At 50.1% G+C, this 19,116-nt stretch overlaps 1 protein-coding gene across 6 annotated transcripts; it reads left to right on the forward strand.

Moving 5' to 3' along the window:
• Window positions 1–1,110: 1,110 nt before the first annotated feature.
• SERPINA5 (serpin family A member 5) lies at window positions 1,111–18,905 on the forward strand. Of its 6 annotated transcripts, none has more exons than XM_065549316.2 (6): window positions 1,111–1,245; window positions 5,422–5,518; window positions 12,311–12,946; window positions 14,986–15,256; window positions 15,695–15,842; window positions 17,850–18,905. In XM_065549316.2, the coding sequence occupies exons 3-6, from the start codon at window positions 12,328–12,330 to the stop codon at window positions 18,030–18,032; spliced, it is 1,221 nt and encodes a 406-aa protein (XP_065405388.1). In that variant the 5' UTR covers window positions 1,111–1,245; window positions 5,422–5,518; window positions 12,311–12,327; the 3' UTR covers window positions 18,033–18,905. The 6 variants fall into 6 exon arrangements, with proteins under 6 accessions (XP_065405388.1, XP_045252857.2, XP_065405387.1 ...); XM_065549315.2 differs by lacking the exons at window positions 1,111–1,245; window positions 5,422–5,518 and adding exons at window positions 6,418–6,479; window positions 6,603–6,698; XM_005562118.5 differs by lacking the exons at window positions 1,111–1,245; window positions 5,422–5,518 and adding exons at window positions 6,418–6,479; window positions 6,603–6,626.
• The last annotated feature ends 211 nt before the right edge of the window (window positions 18,906–19,116 follow it).

The raw sequence follows: 19,116 nt of genomic DNA on the forward strand, positions 1-19,116 counted from the left end.
TCCGCAATTACTGAGTGTATTTGTTTGCTAGTGCTGCTCTAAGGAAGGACCACAAAAGGTGTGGTTTAACCAACAGAAATACATTGTCTCTCAGTTCTGGAGGCCAGGAATCTGAGATCAGTGAGGAAGAATCTATTCCACACCTCTCCCCCAGCTTCTGAAGGTTTTCTGGCAATCTTGAACGTCCCTTAAATGTAGGAACATCATCTCAATCTCTGCTTTCCTCCTCCTGTGGTGTTCTTTCTTCATGAGTGCTGGTGTCCAAATTCCTCCTTTGTAAAAGAACACCAGTAATACTGGAGTAGGGGTCCACTCTACTCCATTATGACCTCATTTTAACTAATTACATCTGCAAGGACCGTATTTCTAAATAAGGTCCTATCCTGGGGTACTCCGGGTATGGGCTTCAACACATGAATTTGGAGGGTCGGAGCAATTCAACTCATAACACTGGGTGAGGGACTTGGGTGGTCTCTCTGTGCCTCAGTTCCCTCACCTATGGAATGTAGATGACAATACCTAACTCATAAGCCTATCGTGGGTGTTTGCTGAGCTCCTGTATGTAAAACACTTAAGCTAGTGGTTCAGCATTAGTGCCTTACAAATGTTAACTGCTGTTATCTCATTCATCTTTTGTAACAACTGTGTGCTTTGGAACGAGGGTGACAACTGGTATGCCTGCCAGAGCTGGGCAGGTCACCCAAACAGACACAGTGGGCTGCTAGTGATGCGGCCCAGGCAGGCAAGACAGTAAGAGCCCCCATTTAAAGGCATTCTACTCTACATTGTTACATAATAATCTATGGCATGAAACTCACCTATGGAGGTGAAAGCTCCTCGTTGCTCTTGGTGTCAATGGAAAAAATCGACCATGAGCTACCTGGTCCTTAGATAGGGTTAACAGCTATTCTGAAAGAAGAATGCTGATTTGACAAGAACTGGGCATGAAGCCAACCATGTGGTCTAGAAAGGACACAATTTCCTTTAAGCCAAGGCCTAAGCCCATCAAGACTGAGTTAATGAGGCCACCCCACCAGGCCGGTGGAGGTCAGCCCTCACCAGCCCTGACTGGCTGTCTGGCTGCTGAGATGCTGAACAGGGCTGGAGAACAGACCAAATGGGGCCAGCCAAGTTCGCACATCCTCAGAGCCACCTGCTCAAGTGTTTAGCTCTCCTGGGGTGATTGACTTCAATGGGAGCACGGCTCCACCAGCACCTTGATTCAGACTTCTGGCCTCCAGAACTGTGAGTGAATTCCTATTGTTTCAAGCCACCCAGTTTGTGGTGATTAATTATGGCAGCCCTAGCAAGCTAACATTCCTCTTTTCTTCCAATTTCATAAGAACAGGTGTTGCTCTTCTTGACACACAGCTGTGTATTCTCTTGTTCTCCTGTTACCTGGGGGAGTCTCCTTCCATTAATAATCACCTTTAACCTCCCTTTCAGTTCTTCCCCCAAACCTGGGAAATCCCTCCCTCCAAGCCACAGCTCCCTCTGCCCCACCTCCTTCCCAGCCTTCTCATCAAGGAGCAATCTGCCTTGACCATCCCCTTGACTTCTCAGCCTGCTGGCCCTGGGATCCTGCTCCTACCTCCCCAACTAGATCACCCTGGTGGCTCCTGTGGACCAGTGACTATCCTTATCTACTTGAATGTTCTGCTGCATCTGACACTGACAGTGGCATCCCTTGTCCTCCCTTGTTATCTGCCCTGGTCCTCCTCCTTCCCGGCCATCACCACCTTTGTGAGCTCCCTCTCTCTCTGCTCAGGCTTATGCTGAGGGTCTCAGAGTTCTATGCTTCATCCTCTTTTCTTGTCCTCTCCTTGCCCCAGGAGGCCCCCAGATCCCAGGTGCTTCCTTCACTTTATTTCCTGTTTCTGTTCTTGCCTCCAAATCTCTCTTTAGACCCATTCACCTGTGTCATCTCTGCCAGTAGGCACCACAGGCCCTTCAGGCTCACTAGGTCCAAAACTGAACTCATCATCCTCCATACAGGCTTCCAAAACCTACCCCTCAGCTGACACCAGGTCCATTCTCCTTCCTTAATGTGTCCCCTCCTCTCCAGCCTCACCCTTGGTGCCTTGGCACACACCACCGTCATCTCTCACCTGGATTACCACAACAGTGTCACTTGGTCCTGTCTTGATCTCCAGGCAACCATACCCATGACAGCCCAAGATAATTCCTCCTTCCTTCTCTTACAGAATGAAGTTCATCCCTGGTTCCCAGCCCAGCAGGACTTCCAAGCCCCTCATCTGGCCCTGATCTGGCTTCTCTCTGTCCTCCCCTCCTCCTCTCTGACAGGCTCCCGGTGCCCCACCACACCCTCAGGCTGTACTGCTATCACTCCTGTGGTTCTCTCAGCCCAAAATGCAGCCTCCTGCTGCTGTGCTGTAAGCTCTTCTGTCTGTTCACTTCTCTCCACCCAGCCAGGGCTGATAAAAACCTAGACAAGGTTCAAAAATCCAGATCCAAGGTCACCAACTTCACAAAGTTTTTCCTATTCCATTCCTCTCTCCAACCACGGGAGAATGGACTATGCCTCCCTGTGTGTCTTTACTGTGGAGACATGTGTCAGAGCATTGACGCTCTGTCTTTAGTTCATCTATTGAGATATTGATCTCTTTTCTTGAGGCCAGGGGTATTTTCTGGGACATGGTTAGAGCTCAATAAACATTGATATTGGAGGGATGAAATGAAGGAAGGATGGATGGAAGTCTATAAGGATAAATGGATGGATGGATGGATGGATAGATGGATGGATGGATGGATGGATGGATGGATGGATGGATGGAAAATGGATAGATGGGTGGGTAGATGTATGAATGGATGGATGGATGGATGGATGGAAGAATGTATGAATAAATGGGTGGATGGATGGGTGAATGGAAGGAAGGAAGGAAGGAAGGAAGGAAGGAAGGAAGGGGAAAGGTAGTACCAGTATGTTTTAGCTCATGCAGGCAGGCAGATGATGGGCAGAGGGAAGCATGGTGGTTGATTATAGAAGGATCATAGCAGATGTTTAAGGCAAGATTGACAGCCCCACAAAGACTGAGAAGACTAGAAAAATGGGAAAGTTATTAAGACACAAGGCCTAGATCAGGAGCTAGAGGCTGGATCCCAGAACAAGGGAAGAGCCTAATAACTCAGGTAGCCAAACCATCCCAGTTTGCCAAGGTCTTTGCCAGTTTTAGCACTGAATATCCCACACCATCAGAAATTCCTCAGTCCCAGGCAAATTGGAATGGTTGGTCACCCTACTAGTGATTAAGACCAGTGCCCCACTTCAGAGCAGAAGCATCAGCCAGGCCCTGAGTGACATCTTGTAGGCCCTTGAACTGGTCTCACTCAATCCCCATGAGGCCCAGTACCATGGAACAGAGGGCAAGGAGGCTGAGGGCCAAGCAGAGGACCACCTGTGCTCAGCAGGGCAAGGCATCACAGGGGCCAGCATTGGTTTCTCAGCCCTTCTCCCAGAAATCACCTCCCCACTTTGATCCCTTCCCATGCCCTGCTAGGCTCTAGGACACCAAAGTCTCATATTCTGGCCACTGGCTCCCCCTATGCAAGCACCCTGGGTGTTATGGACTGAATTGCATCTCCCGCAATTTCTTATGTTGAAGTCCTAGCTTATAGGACTTGTTATGACTGTTTGTAGAGATTGAACATTTAGGGAGTAATTAAAGTTAAACAAGGTTATAAGGTGGCACTCTAATCTGGTAAGACTGGTGTCCTTTTAAGAAGAGGAAGAGAAACCAGAGAGCTCACTCTCTCCCTCTGTCCACTCCCTCTCTTGGTGTGTGTGTGTGTGTGTGTGCATGTATGTGTGTGTCCAGTGTGGGCTCACCGGGAAGAGGCCCTGGGAGGACAGTGAAGGCAACCATCTACAAGACAGGCAGAGAGCCTTCACCGGAGACCAACCCTGACAGCACCTTGAGCTTTAATTTCCAGCCTCCAGAACTGTAAGAAAATACATTTCTATTGTTTAAGCCAGTGTGTGTTTAACCCAGGCCAGCGTGAGGTATTTTGTTACAGCAGCCAGAGAAGACTGATAGACTGGGATGCCATGCCCCTGAGACCCCTTCCAAATCTCTCCTGTCAAAACTCACCCCTCTCAGTCCTGATTCCTTCAGAGTCCTTTCCATGTGGCAGTGGGAGTCATGAGTTACCTCAGACTTTCCCCCAAATTCTCAAGACATTCCTTCCGGTGTAAGCTTGGGAAACGGCACGTGATGTCTTTCCCTCCTGGGTGGTCAGAGCACAGACAGCACACACAGGCTGGAGACGGCCCACAGGACCTTGGTTAGCCCACCTTTCCCAAAGTAGTTTCATCTGGAACCCATTTGGGGGGTGTTGCCCTAGTTTCTGATGGCTGCTCTAAGAAGTTATCACAAACAGTGGCTCAGATAACACAAAATTCACTGGGCTAGAATGAAGATATTGGCAGGGCTCCACTCTTTCTGGGAGACTCTAGGGGAGGATCCATTCCTCGCCTTCTCCAGCTTCTAGAAGCTTCCTCACTCCTCAGCACCTGGCTCCGACATCACGTTGACTTTTCCTCTCCTGCTTCCACCATCACATCACCTTCTTCTGACTCCAATCTCCTGCCTCTTTCTTGCAAGGATCCTAACGATTGTAATTAGGACCCAGCTGGATAATCCACGACAATCTCTTCAAGATCCTTAACTTAATGACATCTGCAAAGTCCCTTTTGTCATAGAAGATAACATTCACAGGTCCTAGGTATTAGGACACAGATATCTTTGGGGTTCCATTACCTACCTATAACTGGTATGCGGTGCTGATTTCCATCCTATAGGTATGGTTTAGGGATCTCTAGGTCAATGAGATAATGGACTCTTGCTCATGTTACATGGCGTAATGGGAAGAAAGCCAACCCTAAAAAGAGGGGACTCAGCTTCCCTTCTTAGAGCCTCCTGTTTTTAACTGTGGGATTTGGGGCTGATTCCCTGACCTGCTCGGTTCTGTATTCTCTCCAATTCAACAGGAATGAACTGTGAGGGCACTGAGCAAAAACTAAGGACTAGATACCTAGTAGTAGCAGGACTTGCCTCTGGATACCCAGTAGCGATCCTGCCTGCTTCTGGATATCCTACAGTAGCAATCCCACCTGCTTCTGGATACGTGGCAGTGATCATACCTGGCTTTAGATACCCGGTAGTGATTGTGTTTCCTCTAGATACCCAGTAGTACTGTGCATGCTTCTAGAGAGGTAGTCATAGTTGGACTTGGCTCTAGATACCCAGTGCTCATCTCTAGACTGGGCTGAGATCAGTGTCTCCCTTGAAGGATTGTTGTAAGGATGAAAAGACATAATGTGTGTAAAGCACTTGGTGTAATACGTGGTCTTTTTAAAAGTGTGGATAAATACTAGTTCTTATTATTTCTGTGGATATCCAGCAGCCCCATAATTGGGTCCCAAAACCATGAAGAAGGAAGAGGAAATGTCTTAAAGGTTGATGGGCAGTGTTTGCTGAACATCAAGATCACTTTCCAGGTATTACCTCCGATTTGCTCTACCAGCTCCACACCCCACCTGCAGCCACACAACCTTCCATGATCACGGCCATACAGAACACACCGTGTCCCCCAGGCATGGGGACCTTGAAACATAACCAGGTTTGAGACAGCACCCTGCACCGCTGTCTTGGAAATACTCTTAAGAGTGTGTGGCTGAGTTGGGGAACCCGGATTTCAAAGTAGAAAGGGAGAATCCACCCAAGCCCATAGAAATCCTGAATGCAGCTCCTTTCTCAGCAACAAGCACTGGCTTGAGAGTCAGCCACCTGGGCACCAGCCCCGCTCTGCCCCTAATTAAGTGCGTGACTTTGAGAATTCCCTTCATTCTTCAGAGCCCCAATTCAGTGATTGGTGCAATCACAGGCTTGGCTACAGCGACCCATTCATTGCAGGCATGGTAGGACTCTCAATCCCTCCCATTCCCACTAGAATCCAGCTGTTGGGATCTATGACCCAGTCAGCATCGCAGGCCTGTGGGGAGCTCTCAGGCTCAAGCCTACGCCCCCACTAATCCACAAGAAATTCGCTGTAGAAAACCAAGAAACAGTGCCTGGAAAAAGAGAGGGTTTGCTGGAGCTGTCCCTTTCCCTGTCTCTGGAATACCAACAACGGACAGGCTCTTTGGTCTTGTCTCTCAGGAGTGCCCATGCCATTCCAGGCAAATGGTGGCCTGGTTGGTGGCGTAAGTCTTGGGGGACAGCGAGTGTGCATCGTGGTCAAAGCCTCTGGAGCAGGCAGCTGCGTCTGCAGGCAGGCCTGCTGGCTGGAAACCTGCCAGGAAAGGAAAGGGCTGGCCTGGGGCGGGGCTAGGGAGGGGTGGAGACAGGGCCGGCTGTGGTCAGTGACAAATGCTGGCTGCAATCCAGCCAGCCCTCTGCCCTTTCCTGAGCCCGAGGGACTGCCACCTCCACTGTGTGCACGCTTGGCTACAGGACACGGTAAGTACAGATGCCTCAACGGGAGGTCCCGGGGGTTGAGGGCATGTGAGGCGAGGAAAGGATGGACTCTAGAGTTTCGGGGTTTGGGGGCTGCAAAGCTCTGAAGGAGTCTCACCTCTGCAGTTTCAGGTATCCAAGGCAGCAGAGGTGAGTGGGTCCCCTGAGCTCCGTGACCTTATGCTCCACACTAACTCTGGCAGAGCCTCTGTTTCCTCATAGGTAAGATGGAAATAATTATACCCTTTGGATGGTGTGACTGAAGATTAAATACAGCGGGTGCTCTCACTCAGCACATCTGGCCGTGTCTGCAGACACATTTGGTTGCCACAACTGGAAGGGGGATGGGGGTTAGTGGCATCTAGAGGCCAGCGATGCTGCTGATGATCCCACAATGCCCAGGACAAGATCACAAAGCATCATCCTGTTGAAAAGGTCAACAGGATCAAGGTTGAGAGACCCTGAAATAAGGCTGTGGGGACAAAATGTCAGCTGGATAGGAAGTGCTCAGTAAATGGCAGCTTCTGTTGTTTTCTGTGCCTGGAGTCTTGGGCCTTTGGAAATGAGGAACAATGATCTAATATTATCTGCTTCCCTGAGATAAGGGCATCTTGCCTGGAGGCTGCCACCCAGGCCGATCGTGGCAGCTGCTCATGAGAGACAGTAACCATTTGGCAGTTTGTTAAATGAACAAAATGTAAAAATAAAGTAAGCAGAATTTTTTGTTTTTCTGAGGGTAGGGCTTTTGGCCAGATACGCAGCAATAAAAGGGGAAACCACTTCCTTGGGCCAGTGTCCTTGCTCGTAGATCAGGAAACCGAAGCATGAAGAATACAGGCGGCAGATGCCTAGTGGTGACGGACGTGTTCATGGTGTTGACGGTGATGATAAGTGACAGATGTAGACTCATCTCCAAACTTGTCAGGTTGTAGACATTAAAAATGTGCAACTTTGTGAATAGCAGTCATGTCTCAATCAAGCGGTTTTAATACAGAAATAAAAAGAAGCCAGAGCCGAAAGACAGGGAGGGAGTTGTTCAAGGTCACCTGGCAAGTGAGCCCCGGAGCGGAAAGAGCTCAGCTCTGGGTGGCTAGCCTGGCTTTTTCCACTGCTCAGTGTCCAACTTGCAGTCTGATGTCTCTGAATTACAGAAAAGGAGACAGGGGTCAGTTCATTCATTCATTCATTCGTTCTACAAAGGTGTATGGAGCATCTCTCATGACTGCAAGTTCCTGAAGGTGAGAGCAGCACAGATGAGGGTCCCATGCAGAGAGAGGCTGGGATGAAAAATGTCAATGACAAATGCATATATAAAGGCATATGTGTAATTGAAGGAGCTTTGAGAGAAACAGTCAAGGCACCGTTCCAGAGAATAGCTGTGGAAGGGGAAAAGGTCCAGTGTGATAAGGTATTGCAAAGAAGTGACATTTAAGCAAAGGCCTGCAGCCTGTGCAGAAGTTGGCCTTGGTGAGAAAGGTCAGGGGAGGGTTCCAGTAGAGAGGGAAGGTGTGCAAAGGCCCAGGGTTAGGACAGAACTTGCTGCATTTGAGAAACTGGGAAAAGTGAGCCTGGGGGTATCTTGTGATCCAGGGCAGAGCAGGTCCAGGCCAGGTAGAGTCAGATCACAGAAGCCCTCGTGGGTTAGAGCACAGATCAAAGTTAGCATTTATCCGAAACACAGGAGTTGGCCATGAGTTTCTTAGGCGAGGAAGTGCTGTGACCATATTTATGATTGAAGGAGATTCTTTTATATGCTGTATATAGAAAGGCTTGCAGGGCAAAGAAAGGAAGCTACTGGGGTAGCCCGGGGGAAGATGGTGGGAGATTCCATTGGGGGCAGTGAGAAAGCCAGGGAGGCGCAGCAGTTTTAAGACCTGTTTTGGAGCTAGAACTGACAAGCCTTGCGGGTGGGCTGGAGTAACAGGAAGTCAAGATTACTTCTTCTGGGAAGTTCTGTTCCTGGGTCTTTAGGATGTAGAGGAAGCTGTGACTTTGTCTCTCATCTCTGCCTGGGCTCCAAGCCTCACATCCCTCTTTGTAATTAGAAGATATTGGACAGACCCTCCTCACTAACACAGTTCCCACAGCTTAGTCCAGGGCAGAACTGGGCATGACTTCATTGCCCAACACGGGAAATATCAGTCAGCAGATTTGGGCTTCATGGATGGTGGGGGCCAGCGGGAGGGCTGACCAAGGCCCACCCATCACATCCCCAGCACCTGCCACCTCAATTCACCTTGGCCTGAGATGACAGATGAACTTGACTGATCCCCTCTCTTCCCTCTGCAGAAACACTAAAGCCAGGGACCAGGAGAGGGGCAGCCCGACCAGGCTCTCAAGGCACTCGGTGGAGGCTGGTCTGGGGGATGGGAGGCTACCAGGGCTTCACCTGTCTCTGTCAAAGCCATATATTTCCACCAGAGGCCCAAGAGTGTGATGGCAAACCCGGGGCTTTGAAACTAAGAAACGTAAAACAAGCGCTGAGGACTCTACTGCCTCTTGGAGCCACCTCTCTGATCCTCTGTTTCTTCTTTTGCACTGTTAGGATAATGATACCACCTCCATGTTACTGTGGAGAAGTATAAATGGGCTAATACGGGTGAACCGCCTGAGGATACCAGGAGGTGAGGTCGAGGAGGAACGAGGTATCACTCCTCAGAGCCACTCAGAGATAGACTGTGCACGAGTCAGAGGAACCTGGATTTTAATTCTAGTTCCATCACTCAGTAACTGGAACAAGCTTTTCCATTTCACTTAGCCTCAGTCTATTCAATCTGTAAAATAAAGTGAGTTTACTTTTGGAAAACTCTGTAAAATAGAGAGCTTACTTTTGGTGAAGGCTAAACATAGTAATATTTATGGAGTGTTTAGTAGGTCTTTAATAATTAGTGGGTTTACTAAAAGATAGAGACAGTGGGCCCAGAGGCAGCAAGATTTCTGGGTCTCAAACGTATAGCCCAGGAGAGCCTAAGTGAACCTGGGGCCCTCTCCAAACAGACCCTGGGGGAGACTCAGTGCATATATAAAGGCACCCGGAGAAGCAGCTCCTCCCCATCGGATCTCTAGTGCTTGGCAGGGGGCGGGGGTCCTGAAGGGATGTCCACAGCACACGCAGACTGCAGATGAAGAAACTGAGGCCCAGAAAGGGTGAGCCTTGCCCAGGGTGACCTAGCAGTTGCATAGATGAGAGAATGGAGGCCAGGGCCTCACTGGGACTCTGTGGTCAGCTGCCTCTGGGCTCTATCCAAGAAGGAAACTCCCCTGCTTCTGAAACTGTTCTCGAAATTATCAGCTCAGTGTGACTCTGTGGGGGGTTGAGCCACATTGTTTCTTTAGGAGCATCTCCATACATGGCTGGTTCCAACACTTGGCAGGAGGGACCATATTGTGCTGCCAAATAGACTCATTTAGAGGAGCCAGAGATTAAACCACCCACCCATGTCCTTCAGAGCTCTCCAGGCAAGTGCCATGGTGGGAACAGGTAGGGAGTGTCAGCGGGGGGAAGCCCAGACTCTGCTCACTCATTATCTGCAGATTAGGGCTATTGTTGGTGGCTACTAAGTCAGGGATTTCAAAATCAGGAAGATGCAGCACAGGAACGGAGGAGGCAGGACTCTGTAGAGGCAGAGTGGTAACCGGGCCTGAGTCCAAGCTTTGCTAATGTTAGCAGGAGACTCCATCTCTCTAACCTCGGATTACCCATCTGTAAAATAGAGCTAGCAGCAAGACGTACCTTTCTGGGTGGTGCGGGGCTGAAGGGGTTGGCACAGTGCCTGAAAAAGGGTGAGGACAATGCGCCCAACTGCTACGGCTGCTGGGTTCGGTGCCAGGTTCGGTTCTGCAGGCAGAAGCTTCTACATGAGCCTCCTTCTCAGAGGGAGCTCAAGGCGCAATTTGGAGGCTGGACTGGCAAGGGTGCCCTGCTGGAGTTATTCAGCTTCACTTAAAGACAGGCCTGCAGTCCAAGCCTGCCCAATTCCTGAGACCATTCTCTCTCCACTGCTGAGCCCCACGGCCACTCTGCAAGCGATTTCCCACGCAGCTGTTTGGGGCCCTTTGGAGTTTGGTTTTATTTGGGATGCTGTGACAGGCTGCCCCTGCCTGGTGGGGATCTGGGAGCCCCGATGACATTGTGCCCATAGACAGAGCCCAGCAGAAAGGGATTCCCTCCAAGGTGACACACAGGGCAAAGCTCACATCACAAGCCAGGCAGGCCCTCTGCACCTGATAATTAGCTGCCCCGGGTGCTGCCAGGCTCACAAGTGTGTGTGTTTGTGTTTGTGTGTGGGTGTGTGTGAAGCATGTACCCTATGATACAGTTGAGAATATGGGGGCCTCAGATGGGGCTTTTGCCAGAAACTGCCATGCCTACTGCTCATCCTTCCACAGCACGTGCCCCCAAGCACCCCGTGGTGTAGGTGCTGCTATCATCACTGTCTTACAGTTATGGAGAGTGGCTCAGTGTGTAACTGACTTGCCCAAAATCTCACTGCAAGGAGACAGCAGGGCTGAGATCTGAACCCTGGCAGCGGCTTCAGAGCCTGGGCTGTTTCCTACTGCGGAGGGAGGAGGCAAGACTTCTACCCGTAGCCAGATGGGGAAGCATGGACACAGAAACAGCTCCTGGGTGAAGTGGAGGGAGGAAGAGGAGACTGAAGGCAAAGGCCACGTCAGGAGTGATGGGAGACCCCACAAAGGTCCCCCTGAGAAGCTCTCGAGTCAGAGATGAATGCCTCCTCGTCTAGAAGATGAAGAGATGTCTTTGCCTGCATGGGCTGCCGTCACAAAGTCTCACAGGCTAGGGGGCTTCAACAACAGAAATTTCTTTCTTTACAACTCCGGAAGCTGGAAGTCTGAGGCTTAGGCACCGGCAGGATTTGTTCCTCCCATGGCCCTTCTTCTTGGCTCACAGGTGGCTGCCTTCTCACTGTCTTCACCTGGTCTTCCCTCTGTGCGTGTCTCTCTCCTGATCTCTTTTTAATTTTTGTGTAAGGACATAGTCATACTGGGTTAGGGCCCACTCTAGTGACCTCATCCTAACTCAGTCCCCTCTTTAAAAGCCCTATCTCTAAATATAGTCACATTCTGGGGTATTGAAGGTTAGGACTTCAGCATATGCGTTTTGGGGGGCACAATTCAGCCCAGAACAGGAGGACGGTGGAGATGCTCACATGAAGAGGGCAGGCAGAATTCCCTTAGGAGGAGAAGGTGTCCCTCTGTGAGACAAGGGTGGCATGGAGCAGCCCCTGGGGGAAGGAGAAAGGGACAGTTGGCATCCTGGTATCCTGCCTACCCCGGGGAGGATGCTCACTCCATGTGTGCTGAATGAACAGGGCAAGGCCAGCAGTGCTGATGGCCCCAGGCGCGTAACTGGTCTGAGTTCATAGAAGGACCACAGGGCCCTGCCATGTGCCAAACCAGGACACCAGAGTGAAGGCCAGAAGCTCACATGGAAGCAGCTTAGTTCCCTGGTAACCTCGAGATGCTGATGAGACAAAGCAGAGCAGGGGGAATCCTCTCCCTCCATGTCCCATCCTCCAAAATGTGTCCCTTGATGTGGACGGGCGGGGAGGGTTCCTGCCTTGGCAGCCGGGCCTCTGCCTTCGGTCTGCACCTCCTCTTCCTCCTTCCTCTCCCCATTGTCCCTAAATCTTTGTCCTCGAGCCACTGCCGCCCTGTGTAAACCCTCATCCTCAGTCTCGGGGGTGCCATCCCTTCTCTTTGAAGCTGAATGGACCAAACCCACCCATTGAGTGTTGGGTGGGGACATCTCTGGAAAGTCAGTGCCTGGACCAGCCCCACCCCTCTCTGAGGACACCTTCTTTCCCTTTCAGAACAAAGAACAGCCGCCATGCAGCTCTTCCTCCTCTTGTGCCTGGTGCTTCTCAGCCCTCAGGAGGCCTCCCTTCACCGCCACCACCCCCGGGAGACGAAGAAGAGAGTCAAGGACCTCCATGTAGGTGCCACGGTGGCCCCCAGCAGCAGAAGGGACTTTACGTTCGACCTCTACAGGGCCTTGGCTTCTGCTGCCCCCAGCCAGAACGTCTTCTTCTCCCCTGTGAGCATCTCCGTGAGCCTGGCCATGCTCTCCCTGGGGGCTGGGTCCAGCACAAAGAGGCAGATCCTGGAGGGCCTGGGCCTCGACCTCCAGAAAAGCTCAGAGGAGCAGCTGCACAGAGGCTTTCAGCAGCTCCTGCAGGAGCTCAACCAGCCCCGAGATGGCTTCCAGCTGAGCCTCGGCAATGCCCTTTTCACCGACCTGGTGGTGGACGTGCAGGACACCTTCATGAGTGCCATGAAGACGCTGTACCTGGCAGACTCTTTCCCCACCAACTTTGGGGACTCTGCGGGAGCCCTGAAGCAGATCAATGATTATGTGGCAAAGCAAACGAAGGGCAAGATTGTGGACTTGCTTAAGAACCTCGACAGCAACGCAGTCATGGTCATGGTGAATTACATCTTCTTTAAAGGTAAGGACCTTGGGCCCAAACCTGTGCTTTCTCTGGCTTTTCTGCTGCTTTTTTCTAAAGAATTCCCAATTCCCTCACATACATAAAGGACGGGGAGTAGATTAAGTTATTTTGGGTGCCTGCTGAGAAAAATTAAGTAAACAAGTAGCCAGAGAAGGCAAGATGAGTGCCTTCTCTCTGTGGATGGGGTTAGTGAGCCTAAGATGCTGTTTCCTCCATGGAGGAAGAACTGACTGCTGTCTTTGGACCCCTGGGATCATCTGAAGCCCCAGTTTTCATACAGGCTCTGAAGCATGAACCCATTGTGGCCACCATAACAAAGACACCAACATCTCAGCCACTCAGGGCAGGACACGGACCCCAGAAGGGCTTAGAGGGCATTTCCCAGTCCCCCATATGCCCCAGATCCTGGCCCCTCTGCCCTCATAGAGGCCAAGACTCCCTCAGACAAATGCTTCTTCCTCTGAAATGCCTCCCCTGGACTCCTCAGTAAGAGCTGACCTCTGCTTATCTCCCCGACACTCCTTGTAAGCATTTCTGTTCGCGTCTGCAGCTCCTGCCAGGTGCTGACCCTGAGGAAAGCAAGAGTGGATAGAGAGGAGAAGAGAGGAGAGGAGAGAGTGGGAAGGGTTGGGAAGGAAGGCAAATTGTTAACACCTCCCCTTCCTGTGGTCACAGATCGTATCTTTGGCCATTTGGGTGGCTATAACAAAATACCGTAAACTGGGTGGCTTAGCAACAACAAACATTTATTTCTCATAGTTCTGGAGGCTGAGAAGTCCAGGATCAAGGCACTGGCAGATGCAGTGCCCGTTCCTTGGTTCATGACGGTGTCTTCTCAGTATGTCCTTGCTCGAAGGAGCAAGGCAGCTCTCTGTGGTCTCTTTTGTAAGGACACCGATCCTGTTCATGACAGCTCTACCCCTACGAACTAATCAACTCCCAAAGGCCCCCCGTCCTAATACCACCACCTCAGGGTTAGGTTTCAACATATGAACAATGTGGGGACACACACATTGAGACCGCAGCAGTGAGTGTCGAACTTGGACTCTGAGATTTCCTATCCCCTGGTGCAGGGCGGTCCCCATTACACCAGATTGCTGAGGACAACTGGGAAATAAGCTAAGGACGGTATTGGATGGGGTCTTCCTTTGATAGCAATGAAGAAGTTGGAAACAGGCCAGGCGTGGTGGCTCATGCCTGTAATCCCAACACTTTAGGAGGCCGAGATGGGCAGCTCACCTGAAGTCAGGAGTTCAAGACCAGCCTGGCCAACATAGTGAAACCCCGTCTCTACTTAAAAATTACAGAAATTAGCCAGGCGTGGTGATGGGCGCCTGTAATTCCAGCTACTTGGGAGGCTGAGGCAGGAGAATCGCTTGAACCTGGGAGGTGGGGGCTGTAGAGAGCCAAAATTGTGCCACTGAATTCCAGCCTAGGTTACAGAACGAGACTCCATCTCAAATAAATAAATAAAATAAAATAAAATATAATAAAAAGAAGTTGGAAGCAATCACTTGTAGCATTTTGTTCAGAAGTTTCCATAGGAAGGTAAGAGAAGGGTCATTGAAGACTTCCCAATGGGAAAAAGCATTCGTTTCCAGGATCCATACGAACTTCTCTCTAAAACTTAAATTAAAATATTGGGAAGAAAGTGCAAACAGAGAAGCTCACCCAGATATCAGGTAGCATTCATGGCCAGCCACATTTTTTACCCTCTTCACTTGGAGATTTGGCCTTGAGTAAAACGTTAGAGAATCAAAGAACATTAGGGGTCCAGGGCCTCTGAAGATGTGAAAACCAACCTCCTTGTTTTGCAGATGTGGAAGGAAAAGCCCTATGAAAAGTCCGAGAATGGGCCCAGTGTTATAAAAGGACTTGCCTTGACATTCAAGAGGTTCAACAGTCACTGCTCTGAGGCTGCCATAAAGATGGTCTCTGCTGGCTATCTTTACTGTCTTCACTCCTTTTATTTGCAGCTGAGAATTTCTAATTCTTCCACAAAATTCTTTTTCATTTTTCTTTCTTTTCATCTTTAGCTAAGTGGGAGACAAGCTTCAACCACAAAGGCACCCAAGAGCAAGACTTCTACGTGACCCCGGAGACTGTGGTGCGGGTACCCATGATGAGCCGCGAGGACCAGTATCACTACCTCCTGGACCGGAACCTCTCCTGCAGGGTGGTGGGGGTCCCCTACCAAGGCAATGCCACGGCTTTGTTCATTCTCCCCAGTGAGGGAAAGATGCAGCAGGTGGAGAATGGACTGAGCGAGAAAACACTGAGGAAGTGGCTTAAGATGTTCAAAAAGAGGTACTTTCAGACTACCCCAGGGCCAGCCTAACTCCATACAGCCCCAGGGAGACACACACGCCCTACCAGGGCCACACAGCACTGGTGGGAAGGACTCACCCAGCCAAGGAGCTGCCTTCAAGCCCAGAGGCATCCTGTGACATCCAGGTCCTGGGGTCCTAGCCCAGTTGGAGGGACAAGGGCTGGAAGCTGGGTTCCTTAGGGTGGTGCCAGAGTGGGCAGAGACCTCTGGGGCAGCCCATGTCCAAGTCCAGAGCAAGGGGAGGCTCATCCTAGACAAGAGGCCAGAGGATCCATAACCACCATTGTTCCTTGGGTTAAGGAGTCCTTTTTATAAAGCATCAAAACTAAGAATCCAGTGCATTATGAAGCCAAGGGGTGAAGCTCAGTGTGCCAGTGCCCTAGAGCAGTCTAAGAAAACTCTTTTTCCTTTTCTAGGCAGCTCGAGCTTTACCTTCCCAAATTCTCCATTGAGGGCTCCTATCAGCTGGATAAAGTCCTTCCCAAGCTGGGGATCAGTAATGTCTTCACCTCCCACGCTGACCTGTCCGGCATCAGTAACCACACTAATATCCAGGTGTCTGAGGTGGGTTCAGAAGCTCCTATCATCCGCTTTCCAAGATATTCTATTCTATTCTATTCTATTCTATTCTATTCTATTCTATTCTATTCTATTCTATTCTATTCTATTCCACTCTACCCCATTTTATTCCATTCCATTCCATTCCATTCCACTCCACTCCACTCCAGTTGACTCTATTCCATTCTACTCCGCTCCTCCACTCCACTCTACTCCTCCACTCCACACCTCCACTCCACTCCACTCCACTCCTCCACTCCACTCCTCCACTCCACTCCACTCCTCCACTCCACTCCACTTCTCCACTCCACTCCTCTCCTCCACTCTACTCCTCCACTCCACTCCACTCCTCCACTCCTTCATTCCACTCCTCCACTCCAGTCCTCCACTCCACTCTTCCACTCCACTCCTCCACTCTACTCCACTCCTCCATTCCACTCCACTCCACTCCTCTCCTCCACTCCACTCCTCTCCTCCACTCCTCCATTCCACTCCTCCACTCCACTCCAGTCCTCCACTCTACTACTCCACTCCACTCCTCCACTCCACTCCACTCCTCCACTCCACTCCACTCCTCCATTCCACTCCTCCACACCACTCCAGTCCTCCACTCCCCTCTTCCACTCCACTCCACTCCTCCACTCCACTCCTCCAATCCACTCCACTCCACTCTTCCACTCCACTCCACTCCTCCACTCCACTCCTCCAATCCACTCCACTCCACTCCACCACTCCACTCTAGTTCACTCTCTTCTATTCCACTCCACTCTACTCCATTCCATTCCATCCCATTCCATTCCACTCTGCTCCATTCTATTCTATTCCATTCCACTACACTCCACTCTTCCACTCCACTCCTCCACTACACTCCAGTTCACTCTATTCCATTCCATTCCACTCCACTCCTCCACTCCACTCCATTCCACTCCAGTTCACTCTATTCCATTTCACTCCACTCCACTCCATTCCATTCCATCCCATTCCATTCCACTCTGCTCCATTCTATTCTACTCCATTACACTACACTCCACCCTACTCCATTCTATTCTATTCCATTGCACTCCACTCCACTCCTCCATTCCTCCACTCCATTCCTCCACTCCACTCTTCCACTCCTCTCCTCCACTCCACTCCACTCCAGTTCACTCTATTCCATTCCACTCTACTCCACTCCATTGCCTTCCATCCCATTCCATTCCACTCTACTCCATTCTATTCTATTCTATTCCACTTCACTCCACTCCTCCACTCCTGCACTCTTCCACTCCACTCTTCCACTCCACTCCATTCCACTCCTCCACTCCACTCCTCTACTCCACTCCACTCCACTCTATTCTATTCTATTCTATTCTATTCTATTCTATTCTATTCTATTCCATTCCATTCCATTCCATTCTATTCCATTCCATTCTACTCTATTCTCTTCCATTCCATTCCAGTCCACTCCACTTCACTCTCTACTATTCTATTCCACTCTCCTTGCACTCCACTGCACTCCACTGCACTCCACTCCTCTATTCTATTCTATTCTATTCTATTCTATTCTATTCTATTCTCTTCTCTTCTCTTCTCTCCCTCTCCCTCTCTTTTCCCCCACGAAGCAAAAGTTTCACTTTATGTCTTATCCTTCATGTAATGGGAAGCCATATCCACCACTGTTCCTTGAGTTAAGGAGTCCTGTTTTAAACAATCAAAACTAAGAAGGCACTTACTAGCTGTGTGATCTCCAAAAATACCTGACTCTCTGAGCCTCCTTTCTCTCTTCTATAAAATTGAAGAATTACACCTTGCTCCAAGATGTCATGAGAATTCAATGACAGACACATGAGACATCACCTCCCAGCACAGTGCCTGGGGCAGAGTAGCTGCTCCATTGTTCCATTTCCTACCTGCTCCATGGCTCAGTTGAACAGATACTTAGAGGGTGATGCCCATAGGCAGAAGCTTTGCCATTTGACATGATGGCTTCACCCACCCCTGGTGGCCTGGTGATGCCTGGTGTCTCCCCTGCAGATGGTGCACAAAGCTGTGGTGGAGGTGGATGAGTCGGGAACCAGAGCAGCGGCAGCCACGGGGACAATCTTCACGTTCAGGTCGGCCCGCCTGAGCTCTCAGAAGATAGTGTTCAACAGGCCTTTTCTGATGTTCATTGTGGATAATGACATCCTCTTCCTTGGCAAAGTGAACCGCCCCTGAGGTGGGGCTTCTTAAATCTACACGCCTCAGGGTGGGAGATGAAGGTGGCTATGCTATGGCCCATCTGTATGCTGGTAGCTAGTGATTTACACAGGTTTAGTTGATTAATGAGGCATTACAAATAATATTACTCTTTGATGATTGCTTCCACCCACACAACTGCAAGACACAGGTGCCTTGGGGAAATTTGGAGAACATTCAATCTCGCCCTCACTCTTCATCAATGAAGATTAGCACTGAGATCCAGAGAGGCTGGATGACTTGCTCAAGTTCACCAGCCTGTTAGTGGCAAAGAGAGGTCCAGAGTCCAGGCCCTTGATGCCCAGCTCAGTGCCACAAAGCTCAGTAGGAGGGTTGTTCCAGTGGATGAGGGCCACCAGGAAGCACAGGTCCAAGGCTGGTCCCCCACCTATCAGCAACAACAACTGTCAGTTCATCCTGCATGGGAAAAATGTTGGAATGGGAGTCTGAAATGGGGCTACTGTTTTGGTCCCAACCTGCTGTGTGACATTGGGGCAACACTTCCCCTCTCTGGACCTCAGTTTCCTTCTGTATACAAGGATCAGATTCTTGCTGTGATCCAAGAACTCCTGAAATCATATAGAAAGGCTGGGGTGTGCCCTGTCAATCATGGTTGATTTCAATACACTCAAGTACCATTCATCCTTTAAGAAAAACATCTGGATATCAAGGTGGAAATGGCCCATTTAATGATTGATTATATCGTCTTGTGGATATAGTTATAATCTTATGGGCCTGGCTGGGAGTGGAAGAAGGGAAGCCTGTTGCGAATAGTAGAGTATCAATTGCAGGTGCCAATGACTAACTTTTTGAATTTTATGTTGGCATTAACAATAAAGCATTTTGCAAACACTGGTTATAACTGTCTTTATAGAGGCAGCTCTGGGAACGGTGACATTGATTGCTTACCATGCTCCAGGCCCTTCACCTGGATGGTCGCATTTACCCCTCATAAGACTCCTATGAAGAAAGGCACCACTGTTATCCCCATTTCACAGATGGGAAAGGCAAGGCTTGAAGTGGTTAGGTGGCTTACCCAGTCACATATCTCCTAAGTGGTGCA

Source organism: Macaca fascicularis, chromosome 7 (genome assembly GCF_037993035.2).
Source record: "Macaca fascicularis isolate 582-1 chromosome 7, T2T-MFA8v1.1".
Lineage (NCBI taxonomy): Eukaryota > Metazoa > Chordata > Mammalia > Primates > Cercopithecidae > Macaca > Macaca fascicularis.

Coding starts and splice junctions, on each gene's coding strand:
- SERPINA5 (XM_065549316.2), top strand. CDS start 12,328: ATGCAGCTCTTCCTCCTCTTGTGCCTGGTGCTTCTCAGCCCTCAGGAG. Junction 12,947..14,985: donor GAATTACATCTTCTTTAAAG/GTAAGGACCTTG, acceptor TTTCATCTTTAG/CTAAGTGGGAGACAAGCTTC. Junction 15,843..17,849: donor CTAATATCCAGGTGTCTGAG/GTGGGTTCAGAA, acceptor TCTCCCCTGCAG/ATGGTGCACAAAGCTGTGGT.